Source organism: Eptatretus burgeri, chromosome 3 (genome assembly GCF_056783735.1).
Source record: "Eptatretus burgeri isolate ZD-2024b chromosome 3, Ebu_testis_v1, whole genome shotgun sequence".
In the NCBI taxonomy this organism is placed as follows: Eukaryota; Metazoa; Chordata; class Myxini; order Myxiniformes; family Myxinidae; genus Eptatretus; species Eptatretus burgeri.
The window spans coordinates 102966974-102979338 of NC_140963.1; the positions used below are offsets into that span (position 1 = coordinate 102966974).

At 45.4% G+C, this 12365-nt stretch overlaps 1 protein-coding gene across 10 annotated transcripts in view; it reads left to right on the top strand.

The window, feature by feature from the left end:
* Positions 1-12365, top strand: part of LOC147030560 (growth factor receptor-bound protein 10-like) — a 250037-nt gene that overhangs the window by 195678 nt on the left and 41994 nt on the right. For all 10 annotated transcript variants that reach the window (XM_085874741.1, XM_085874749.1, XM_085874740.1 and 7 more), the window contains one exon: positions 6400-6521. In XM_085874741.1, the coding sequence (XP_085730867.1) occupies positions 6400-6521 (122 nt within the window). The remainder of the gene's footprint in view (positions 1-6399; positions 6522-12365) is intronic.

Sequence of the window (12365 nt, forward strand, 5' to 3'; positions counted from 1 at the left end):
CCAGGGAATTGGCCAAGGTGGTTGGAAATGCATAAGAATAATATGTATGTCTATATATATATATATATATATATATATATATATATATATATATATATATATATATATATATATATATATATATATATATATATATATATAAAAAATATATATATATATATATATGGGGGTTGACTCAGCCTGTCATCCTTCCGAGGTCGGCGAAATGAGTACCAGTATACTGGGCCGGTGTATACCCCGGTTAAAATAGGTGTACCATATCCCTGTGTCGTAAGAGGCGACCAGGGTTGCGTCAGGAAGGGCATCCGGCGTAAAACATGTGCCAAATCACTATGCGGATCGGATGATCCGCTGTGGCGACCCCTAACGGGAGCAGCCGAAAGGAGAAGAAGAAGAAGATATATATATATATATATATATGACCAATTGTTGCTGGTTGAATCGAAAGTAAAGTTGAGTGTTTTTGATTTCGCAATTTAGAAGATGCGCATAGTCTGGTGAGTCAATGAAACTTGTGCAGTGGATATGTTTCTGCTGTCAGAGGACACTGCTGGCTGGTCGTGAGGGGCAGAAAGATTCCATGAGATTGAGGCGGCCTGAGCAGAGGCAATGAAAGATCCAGGGCACTGTGTAAAGGAAGCCTATGGGCTGTTTCCCTTCCAAAGTGAAGGACATCAAGCATTCATTGGACAAAAGAGCAATGTAATTTTGTAATTTTGTCAGGTCAGGCCAGATGAGATCTGTGACTTGCTGCAGGAACCATGCAAACCTGAACTAACCTGATTCATGGTCAGATTTTTAGTGACTGAACCTTCTTCCCCACCAGGTTTCCTGGTGAGGAGGGTGTATGGATATGGACACCCCGCAGGATTAAAACCAAAATCTGTCAAAGGGCGGAAGAGCCAACGGCCATTCATATCGAGTGCCCAACTGTGTCTGCAGACTTACTCCTGCAGTTGGGTTCCTTTTTTTTTTTTTTTTTTTTTTTTTAGTAGGTTGGTGGCAGCATTTGCACGCTGGCCACTGCAAAACCTTCACTCCGCAAAACACATGAAAAACGCAAAGAAAACTGAAAACCCACTCCATGGGAGTACCTCAGAATATGCTGCCCTTTATAGGGCAGCTCACCAGATGACGGGATTGTCGCAAAGCCTTCGGAACCCCCATTCCTTTACGATAGGAGGAAAAGCACTGGGTAAACTTCCACGGTCAGATTGCGGTGATGTGTGGCAGAGTGGTGCTGAGGCGTCATCCACTCGACGGCGGTCTCCTTGGGTTAACCTGAGGTGGTCCCTTCAGGTGGGTGCCTGGAATGTCCTTTTCCTAAGAGAGGATGCTCACTTGTCTCTGTTATCATCTGAGGTCAAGTGTTTGTACATCGGTATTGCAGCACTCTCTGAGGTTCGGAGACTGGATTGCGGCGAGATCATGACTGGTGGTTACATCTACTGTTGACCTGGTCACTCTGATGGTTACCATGCCCAAGGAGTTGCTGTAGCTGTGTCCAATAAGCTGACTCCAATGACAATTGAGGTAATGCTGGTTAACGAGCGTATTGTGAGACAAAGGATTCATCACTCATTGGATGACGTTTCCCTGGTCTCTGTATGTGCTCTGACTGAGGAGAGTGATCTCACCGTGAAGGACGCATTCTATGCCACGCTTGAGTCTGTGGTTGATCAGTGCCCCATGTGAGATACTCTTCTAGTCTTGGGAGATTTCAGTGCATCGACTGGAACTGATAGGGATGGTTATGAGGTGTGTGTTGGTCCCCATGGGTCAGGAACTATGAACCAGAATAGCACTAAGTTCTTTGACTTTGCAAGAAGTCATGGACTTAGGGTGGCTGGTTCATGGTTTCAGCAACCACAGGCTCATTGCAGGACTTGGTATTCCAATGCTGGTGATGTGCCAAAGGAGATTAACCATGTCCTGGTTGATGGTCACTGGAGGATGATCCATAACTGCAGGGTCCACCGGAGTGCTCAATTCCTCAATACCGACCGCAGGCTTGTTGTAGCAACTCTGAAGTTGCAGCTTAAATCCAGGAGAATGGTGCCATTCCAGCCTAAGCTGGATGTTGGCAAGCTCATGGATGAGAGGGTAGCTGAGGAGTTTGCGAACAGGCTGAGTGGAGATTTGGGGGGTCTGGGTGCTTTGGGGGGTCCTGAAGAGGTGTGGAATGCCTTCAATACCACCATCCTAGATTTTGCCGGTGGATGTCTTGGAACTCAGCATTAGTATAAGAAGAATTTTATCTCAAGGGACATTGGATACCATTGACCAGAGTCGCAGGCCAGGGTTATTGGCATGCTGAGCCGTTCATGGAGTTGAGGCATAAAACTGTACATGCGCTGAGGGAGGACAAGGAGGCCTGTGTGCGAGGAATCTGTGAGAGGGTAGAGCATCACATGTGGTCAAGTGATTCTCATCCTGCTTTTCAGGGCAATTCACGCATTGTGTTCCTCAAAGCCCATCCTTCAGTGTACTGCAGTTTGAGTGGGGGGTGGTGGGTTCTTGACAGAGAAGACCAAAGTGAAGACACGCTGGACCGGCTACTTTGAGCAGCTGTACCAGGCTGATCCACCAGCTGTTGAGTTGGATGTCAGGCATGTTACTATCTATATTACTGATCCTCCATTCAACTGTGATCCACCTTCATTTATCGAAACAAAGGCTGCGGTGAACCCATTGAAATGGCGGTAAAGCTCCTGGGATCTGTGGCATCCATGCTGAATTTCTCAAGGCTGCTGGAAATGCTGAACTCATGTCATTACAAGCAGTTCTGTGCTCTGCTGGAAGAGAGGCATCATCCCAACTGACTGGAAGATTCACTGTATGATGGGGTGTCGCGCTGCCGGTGCCTGTGCAGTGGGACAAAAGTTTGAGTCTTCAGGTCCTTGGTGCTTCTAGTCTTGTTCTATGGATGTGAGACTTGGTCTCTGACCAGGGATCTGAGATGGAGACTTAATTCCTTTGGTACCAGGGAATCCTTGGCTTTTGCTGAGAGAGACTCAAATGAGATTTGTTACCTGCATCTTCTGTGAGCGTCAGCTGTGGCTGTATAGCTAGGTGGCTTGTTTTCCTGACACTAGTCCTGCTCACCAGATTCTCTCAGCGAGGAAGCCTCGTGAGTGGAGGAGGCCAATGGTCCTTCCATGTGCCTCGTGGTTGCAGCAGGTTGATCACCCTCTCACGGAGTTGGGGATGGGTCAGGCTTCTGCCTGGGGGATGCCCAGACGGAGGCCTCGAGAGTACCGGCAGAAAGTGGATGCAGTGACGCGCTGCTCCGGCGCATGCTCTCAAACCTGACCTGACCTGTAATTAATTAATTAATGGGTGCATTGGTAAAAAAGTGCTTTTTTGACCAATGCACCTCAAACTTGCTGTAAAGAGTTCAGTTTTACAGCACTCTGCATTGGTAAGGTTCGGTTACAATAAGTCTGCTGTTCATATTCGTGTCGTGTAACATCCGATGTTAAAATGAGAAATTTGGTTTGCAGAAAGTCATGCACTTGAAAAATTAAACGATGTGTCATATTCGTACGATGTGTGACCCACACAAATATTCAAATGCCTGACCATTTTCTTATTATTTCTGTTTGATTCTGAAATATGGCAGCAACAAAGCACTTGTGTTAAAATGGTGGCCAACTTCGAGACACATTTTTGAAATGAAGTTCTCATGTATCGTTTGCAGCTGAAGGTGCTTTTGCAAATGAGGCTGCCAGGATAGCTCTGCAGTAGTGGACTCAACTTTTAGTTGTCTGATTTAGGTTCCCTTCCCGACTTGACTATAATTTTTCATCTTGGTGCTTCTCAGGCCTGTGGTATTGCATAGACGAGTGTGCTGTCCACCATATAAGACATTAAGCCAAGTTCCGTCTGCGAGCATTTGCCAGTGGACGTTTGATCTCCCACTGTGTGTTTCACAAATGGTAGGCCATTGCGTGCTGGCACCCCGTCCAAATTCCGAATGATGTCTCTAACCTTCAGGGGAGCATGCAGGTAACAAGCCGACATGCAGGTAACAGGTGGATACAGCTTCCCATGCAGTCATGATGCAGCCAGCAGGTTGAGGTTCCATACGAATAAAGGAGTCGTCATCGTCATCATATTTATTTAATGAGATTTTCCCCTATTTTAAGGCGTTGGTCAATTGATGGCATATCTCCATTTGTATCTTACTTCTTCACACCTAATCTTTTCATGTCATTTGTTCACACATTGTTGCCATGTTTTCTTTGGCCTGCCCCTTGGTCTTTTTCCATTTGCCTCAAACTTGCTGTCGTCTTAAAAGGATCATGCTCTATAGTCTATACTACCAGCTTCATGACTGAATCAGCGAAGCAGTCTCTTTCTCAACTTGATCTCCACTTTCCAACCTTTGCGTGAATTTCTGAGATCTTCACTCCACCGTTTAATTCTTTTACTTGATTTTTCACCATTGAGAGATTGGACCAAAAACAACATGGAACACGATATCTCAAAAAGTTATGGACAGATTTGGACGAAACTTGGTGTACAGGTTGGTTACATGTGATGACTAATGAGGAAGAAATGATTTGATTTTGCTTTGGATCTGAGAATTTTTATTTTTAAGTGATCCTTCACCATTTGAGGGATGGACCCAAGAACGACATATTGCAAGATATTTCAAAAAGTTGTGGACGAATTATGACAAAACTTGGTGGATGAGTTGGTTAGGTGACAAGAACAAGCCGATTCGATTTTGCTTCAGGTTCGGATGCAGATCCGGCCTATCAGTGGGACACAAAATGTAAACTGTTCAGCCTGGTGGAGGTATGCTCTCTTCCTAGTGCTGTTCTTGTGTTTCAATGAAATGCCAGACATCCATCTTTTGTGCATGAATAAATGAACGATTTTCACCAATTGGAAATCGAACTTGCTTGCTTTAAGACCCCCCTTCCCCTTTTTGGATACAATGTCGAGGCTCGTATAAGAGTTAACACACAGAACGTACAACAAGGGGAGCAGGAGACAAGAGGGGCGGGAGAGGGAAGGACCAAACAGTGGGGAACAGATTTCTGAAAGCTCAAAGAGAGAGGATCGTGAAAATAACCCAAAAATGAAAACGTGATTCAAATGATGAAGCACGAATGGTCTGTTTGTTTGTTCACCAACTTCACTTACCCTCCATGTTTTGACCAATCTCGACCAAACTTGGTGTGCACATTCAGCACCTTTCCCCCCTCTCCCACCTCATACTCCATCACCCGGATGTGTGTTATTAAGACGGTCATCATCTCAATTCCCTGTGAGTTGTTAATGGCAAAGGTTCAAACTATCACTGAAAGCCATGAGGGTGAAATGTGCAACTATGATTACTTGCATTTTCAAATTATAGTCGTCTCCCGAGCTTGTTTCATGAACAGCAGACCTTGATGAATACCTTCAGAAGCTTTCCTTTTTCAAGTAATCTGTTAATATATAATTTGTATTACCATCGAATTATCAACAGACTCCAGAACATGAATGACGGGGAAGAATGAAAAATACCTGATGGCTGAAGCATCATTGTTGCAAGCACGATCAGTGCAATAAAGGGACAGATGATGATGATGATGATGATGATGATAATCATCAAATTTGTAATGCGTTGAAGCTCATTAACATGATTATTGAACTCTAAGAATGCCAATCAAAAGAAGTAGTTTGTATGGAGAGGTCATTTTGCTCTTCGTGATGAGGATCAAGACTCTTCGCTTTGTCATTTCCTCGTGACATTGAATGTATTTGTGGCTTGTTTGGTGTTCCTCTTAAGCATGTTGCTCAAGTTGCTTGGATCTCAGGTTGAAATCCCACATACCTTGTTGTTTTTCCCACCGTCTTCTGATGACCTTGTAATTAATGTACAAGTACAGTGATGTCTTCCAATGCCCTTTGTCCGACATGTGATTTTTATACAAGCTTCCCCATGAGGCCTTAGATTGCTGTTTGACAAAAAACAAAAAAAAGCTGCCACTCATTTCATATGGGCAGCAGAAAAAATAACTGGTTTATAAATACATACGAGCACTTTACATCAGATTTTGTAATTCATAAGCTATCATGAAATTACAGGACAGTATTTATGCAATTGCTTTGTGGCAGACAAATGATGTTGTTGGTAAACAGCAAAATGTTGTCAGTCAGTTTATCCCATGGTGATTTGCTGCGAATAGCACTCCTTGGGGGTTTTGCGCTCCTCCAGCATTCATGCAGCTGGTCGTTTTTTGATTTAAATGCGATTCCTATGCGCTGTGGTCAGAAAGTAAAGTTGGAACGTCTACAAATGAATGATGACATCAGACCCCTCCAACGGCTTAACAGCAGCTCATCATCCTGGCTCTCCTTCACCTGCCCCAATAACTTTCTGCATTCCCTGTTCGGTACTAGAGCGAACTCTGGAGGACCACGAGTGCGCGGTACAGCTCCAATCTGCCTGGGGTGCGGATGGTGAGGGCCGCCTGGTCTTTCGCAAGCACTATGGCAAGCACGAGGTCTTCCAACACCCAGAGGTGACTGCTCGATTCTCTTTGCTTCCCCGTGTCCATGCCTCACGCAGGCCATATTTAGAGTCTTCACTTCGCCCTTTAAATTAGCGTTGACTTTTTGGGGGTGTAATTTCAGGTTGAAATCGATCTTCATTATTTTAACCAAGGCAATGTAACTCTAACCTGAAATTAATGCATTTGCTCTTTTATGGTGCAGACTGCAAGACCATATAAAACTAGGGTGTGCTGATGTTAAATATACGTGATACTGCAAAGAATATGATGCCTTTAAATAAATGATCAATTGCGTTTTAATTGAGTCCCTTTTGCAGAGCAAATAACCATATCGTGGCTTTTGACTGGTGAAGTATCGTGATGAAGTAAAGATGTTCTTAATAAGGCATAACCTTCAAGTTTAATGCTTTTCCTGCGAAGTCTCTTATTTGATCATTTGTACTTCTTTTTTTTTTCCATTGGTATCTTCTGGATCTCTTGTGTCGACTCATAAGGGATATTTTATCGTAACTAGTCACCATGGTATTTTACTTACTTCTCCAAACTGTTTACTTTCCTGCCTTCTTTTTCTGTTTGTAAGGATCCCATATATATATATATATATATATATATATATATATATATATATATATATATATATATATATATATATATATATATATATATATATATATATATATATATATATATATATATATATATATATATATACATATATAATGACCGTTTTTTACAGCCATTTTCCCTGCTGTGCAGGGGGTTGGCTTTTTCTTGAGGCAATGTTTTATGGCCGGATGCCCTTCCTGACGCCAACCCTGGTCGCCTCTTACGACACACAGGGATATGGTACACCTATTCTAACCAGGGCATACACCGGGACCAGTACACTGGTACTCACTTCACCGACCTCGGAAGGATGACAGGCTGAGTCAACCCCCTGGTGCTAATTCAGCAGCCAACGGGGCTTGAACTCAGGACCCTGGGATCCCAAGCCACCACCCTAACCACTAAGCCAACACCAGGCTTTTGTAAGGATCCCGTATGCATAGCTCAAAGTGGGGTGAAGCAGTTGCTTCACTCTGTCTGTCTGTCTGTCTGTCTGTATGTCTGTCTGTATGTCTGTCCACCAGTGTATTGCTATGATAAAGGAATTACTTGATTTCAATTGAATTTTATATTTTGAACATTGTAGAACACGAATAGGAACACGAACGTGCAGTGTAGTGGTACTTTAGTTCTGAATTTGGCAAATGGTACAGAATCTCGTCCCAAGGGTGCATGCACACTCACAGTAAAGCAGTTGCTTCAGTCTTTGTGGCAGTGAAACAAAAATGAAAATCATTCCAAACAAGAAACTTCCTGTTTTTTTAGGGATGTCATAAGACACAAACACCAGGTACGGATCCTCACTGTAATTCACGGACTGGTGGTTGTTTGTCGCTCTACTCCTCATACAGTTCTGGCCCGATTACATCCAGACTTGCTACATAGGATAAGGGTTTACCCCTATTAGTGTTTTAGGGAGTTTTGATCGTTGCCTGTGGTCTTTGGAGGGAGAGGAGGGAGAGGGATGCAAATTCTCGATGTTAAATGTGTATCGCGTGGTGCCGCTCAAAATGGGATGGGGTATTAGAAGTCCCCACCCTTTAGAGCATAGTATTCCTGTCCCCACGTTTTCCAGTGCAGTGACGTGTTCTGAATTATAAGCAGGTATGTTTTTGCTTCATGCACGTAACCTGGGTTTTTGGTCGATGTATAGTTGTCAGTTGCCTATATAAACGCCCAAATAAAGGTATGTGTCAGAGGAACGTGTTGTATGCTTGGAACAACATCGCCCGAAGAGCGGGTACTCTGCTAGTCCATACAAATAAATGTGTGTGTGTGTGTGTGTCAGTCCATCTCCTCCATAACTCCAATCCCAGAAAACTTAGCAGCCTGAAACTTTGCATGCATACTAAGGGAACTTCAAGGTAGTGCATGAGTGGAAATTGGGTGTTTAGATTAATTTAAACACCCCTTTTGAAGATTATTAACGGGCTTATTTAATTATCCTTTATGAAGGTATCAAGGTGGCATTATCCTTGGCCACCTGGTGTCTTAATTCACCATTGTTTTTGCCCTGCTCAACAATGCCTTGACTTGAAACAGGCTGCAATGATATCTTAATGATAAAGTTTTTTTTTCTTCACTTTCCTCACTAATATTATTGAATGCCTGATCATCAGACCAACAAATCGTTGGATACATTGCAATTGTCAAGTCAGGCCAAATCAGATCTGTGACTTCCTCTAGGTATCATGTAAACCTGTACTAACCTGTTACATGGTCGGGATGTCGGCGACTAAACCGTCTCCCCCACCAGGTTTCCTGGTGAGGAGGGTGTTTGGATATGGATACCCAGCAGGATTAAAAAAAAACCTGTAAAAGGGCAGAGGAGCTAGCTCCTTGTGAGCCAACGGCCATCCATATCGAGTGCCCAACTGTGTCTGCAGACGTCCTCCTGTAGTTGAGTTAGTTCTTATTAGGAGGTTGGTGGCAGGATTTGCACTCCAGCCACTGTAAAACCCTTCATTCCGCAAAACATTCTCAAAGCATAAGAAAATCTGAAAACCCACTCCATGGGAGCACCTTCTGTGCAGCTTCCCTTCGCAGGGCAGCTCACGGATGATGGGATTGGGGCAAAGCCTTTGGGACCCCCAATCTTTGATGATAGGAGGGAAACCACAGGTAACTTTCCCGGGTCAGATGGCAGGAGAGTGTGGTGGGGTGGTGCTGAGGTGTTGTCCAGCAGATGGCGGTCTCCTTGGGTTAACCTGAGGCGGTCCCTTCGGGTGGGTGCCTAGAATGTCCTATCCAAAAGAGAGGATGATCACCTGCTTCTGTTATCATCTGAGCTCAAGCGTTTGAACATCGGTATTTCAGCACACTCTGAGGTTCGGAGACCGGATTGCGGAAAGATCATGGCAGGTGGTTACACCTACTATTGGTCTGGTCTCTCTAATGGTTACCATGCCCAAGGAATTGCTGTAGCTGTGTCTAATAAGCTGATTCCAATGATAATTGAGGTAACACCGGTCAAATAGCATTTTATGAGGCTAAGGATTCGTCACTCCTTCGGTGTCATTTCCCTGGTCTCTATATATGCTCCGACTGAAGCGAGTGATCTCACCGTGAAGGACACATTCTACGCCACCATCGAGTCTGTGGTTGATCAGTGCCCCATGTGAGATGCTCTTCTAATCTTGGGGGATTTCAGTGCATCGACTGGAACTGATAGGGATGGTTATGAGACGTGTGTTGGTCCCTATTGGTTTGGAACTGTGAACCTAAATAGCACTAAGTTCCTTGACTTTGCAAGAAGTCATGGACTTAGGGTGGCTGGTTCATGGTTTCAACACCCACAGGCTCAACACTGGACTTGGTATTCCAATGCTGGTGGTGTGCCAAAGGAGAATGACCATATGCTCGATGATGGTCACCAGAGGATGATCCAGAACTGCAGGGTCTACCGGAGTGCTCAGTTCCTCATTACTGACCACAGGCTTGTAGCAACTCTGAAGTTGCAGCTCAAATCCAGGAGAATGGTGCCATTCCAGCCTAAGCTGGATGTTGGCAAGCTCAAGGATGAGAGGGTAGCTGAGGAGTTTCCAAACAGATTGAGTGGAGATTTGGGGGGTCTGGGTGCTTTGAGGGATTCTGAAGAGTTGTGGAGTGCCCTCAAGACCACCTTCCTTGATGTTGCCGGTGGATGTCTTGGAACTCACCTTAGGGCGACGAAGAATTTTGTATCTCAAGGTAAACTGGATACCATTGACCAGAGTCACAGGGCCAGGCTGAATGGCAGAGCTGAGCTGTTCAGGGAGTTGAGGCATAAAACTGTACGTGCACTAAGGATGTTCAAGGAGGCCTATGTGCGAGGAATCTGTGAGGGGGTAGAGAATCACCTGTGGTCAAGTGATTCTCCTGCTTACAGGGGAATTCACGCATTGCATTCGTCCAAGCCCATCCTTCGGTGTACTGGCTGAGTACTGCAGTTAGAGCAGAGGATGGGAGGCTCTTGACAGAGGAGTTTGAAGTAAATGTCCGCTTGGCCGGTTACTTTGAGCGGTTGTACCAGGCTGATCCACCAGCTGTCAAGTTGGACATCAGGGGTGTTACAATCCCTGTTGTTCACCCTCCAATCAACTGTGGTCCACCTTCGTTTGTGGAAACACAAGCTGCGGTGAACCGGTTGAAATGGGGCAAAGCTCCATGGATCTGTGGCATCCATGCTGAACTTCTCAAGCTGGCAGAAATGCTGCACTCATGTCATTGCATGCAGTTCTGTGCTCTGTCTGGAACACAGGCATCATCCCAACTGACTGGAAGAGGGGCCTTGTTGTCCTCTCTGGAAAGGGAAGGGTGATCGTCAAGACTGCAGCAACTACTGAGGAGTGACGCTGCTCTCAGTGCCGGGCAAGGTCTTTGCTCGGATAATTATTGATTGGGTTCACCACTATCTGCTTGAGCACCAGTGTCCAGAGCAGTCAGGCTTTACACCAAAGAGGTCAATGATTGACCGCATCCTTGCTCTTTGGGTCCTCACCGAATGCAGATGGGAGTTTTGGCAGGGGCTGCTTGCAGCCAAGTTGATCTCTGTAAGGTGTTTGATTCAGTGAATCGGGATGCCCTCTGGAGGATTCTTGGTCTTTGTTGAGGTGCCACAAAACTGATCGATCTGATGTCTGAACTATACTCTGGTACTGAGAGTGCTGTGAGATGTGGTGGTTCCAACTCTGACATATTTCCAGTTGTTACTGGAGTTCGTCAGGTGTGTGTTCTGGCCCCCACACTTTTCAGCTCTTGTCTGGACTGGATTCTGGGGAGGATGTCGGAGAGATCAAGCTCTGGTGCATCGTTTGGGAATATCAAGATCTCTGACCTTGATTTTGCAGATGATGCAATCATCTTTGCGGACACTCGAGATATCCTTTTGGGGGTCCTCGAGGTGCTGAATGTGTTGTCTGAGCCATTGGGATTACGAGTTTCCTGAGTCAAAACTAAGATCCAGGCTTTCAAAGACATCTTGGATGCTGCTGTCCTGTCTGTGCCTGTTTGTGATGAGGATGTTGAGGTCGTGGAGAGATTCACTTTCCTTGGCAGTGATATTCATGTCTCTGCTGGCTGTGAACCAGAGTTCAACAGATGTCTGGATCGGGCCTGGGGAGTCATGGATTCAAGGGATCATGGGGTGTGGTGCTGCCGATACCTGTGCTTGAGGAAGAAAGTCTGAGTCTTCAGGTCCTTGGTGCTTCCAATCTTGCTCTATGGATGTGAGACTTGGACTCTGACCAGGGATTTGAGACGGAGACTAAATTCCTTTGCTACCAGTCTCTTCTCAGAATCCTTGGCTATTGGTTGTTGGACTTTGTTTCCAACGAGCGGTTGCTGAGAGAGACTCAAATTAGATTTGTTACCTGCATAGTCCGTGAAGCATCAGTTGCGGTTGTATGGACATGTGGCTCATTTTGCTGACGCTGATCCTGCTCACCAGATTCTCTCAGCGAGGGAGTCTCGTGAGTGGAGGAGGCCAATGGGCCGACCGCGTGCCTTGTGATTGCAGCAGGTTGATCAGCATCTCAAGGAGATGGGGATGGGCCAGGCATCTGCCTGTGGGATGGCCAGACGGAGGCCCCTGGAGTACTGACGGAAAGTGGACGCAGCGACGCACTGCTCTGGTGCATGCTCCCATACCTGACCTGACCTGCCATTGCAATGCCTATAAACGCCCGGAGACACCAGCATTTGTGGCTTTATTTAATTTCCGCACATGCCATAACCTCTAGAATCCCTTAATCTGAGCTGACTTTCAGG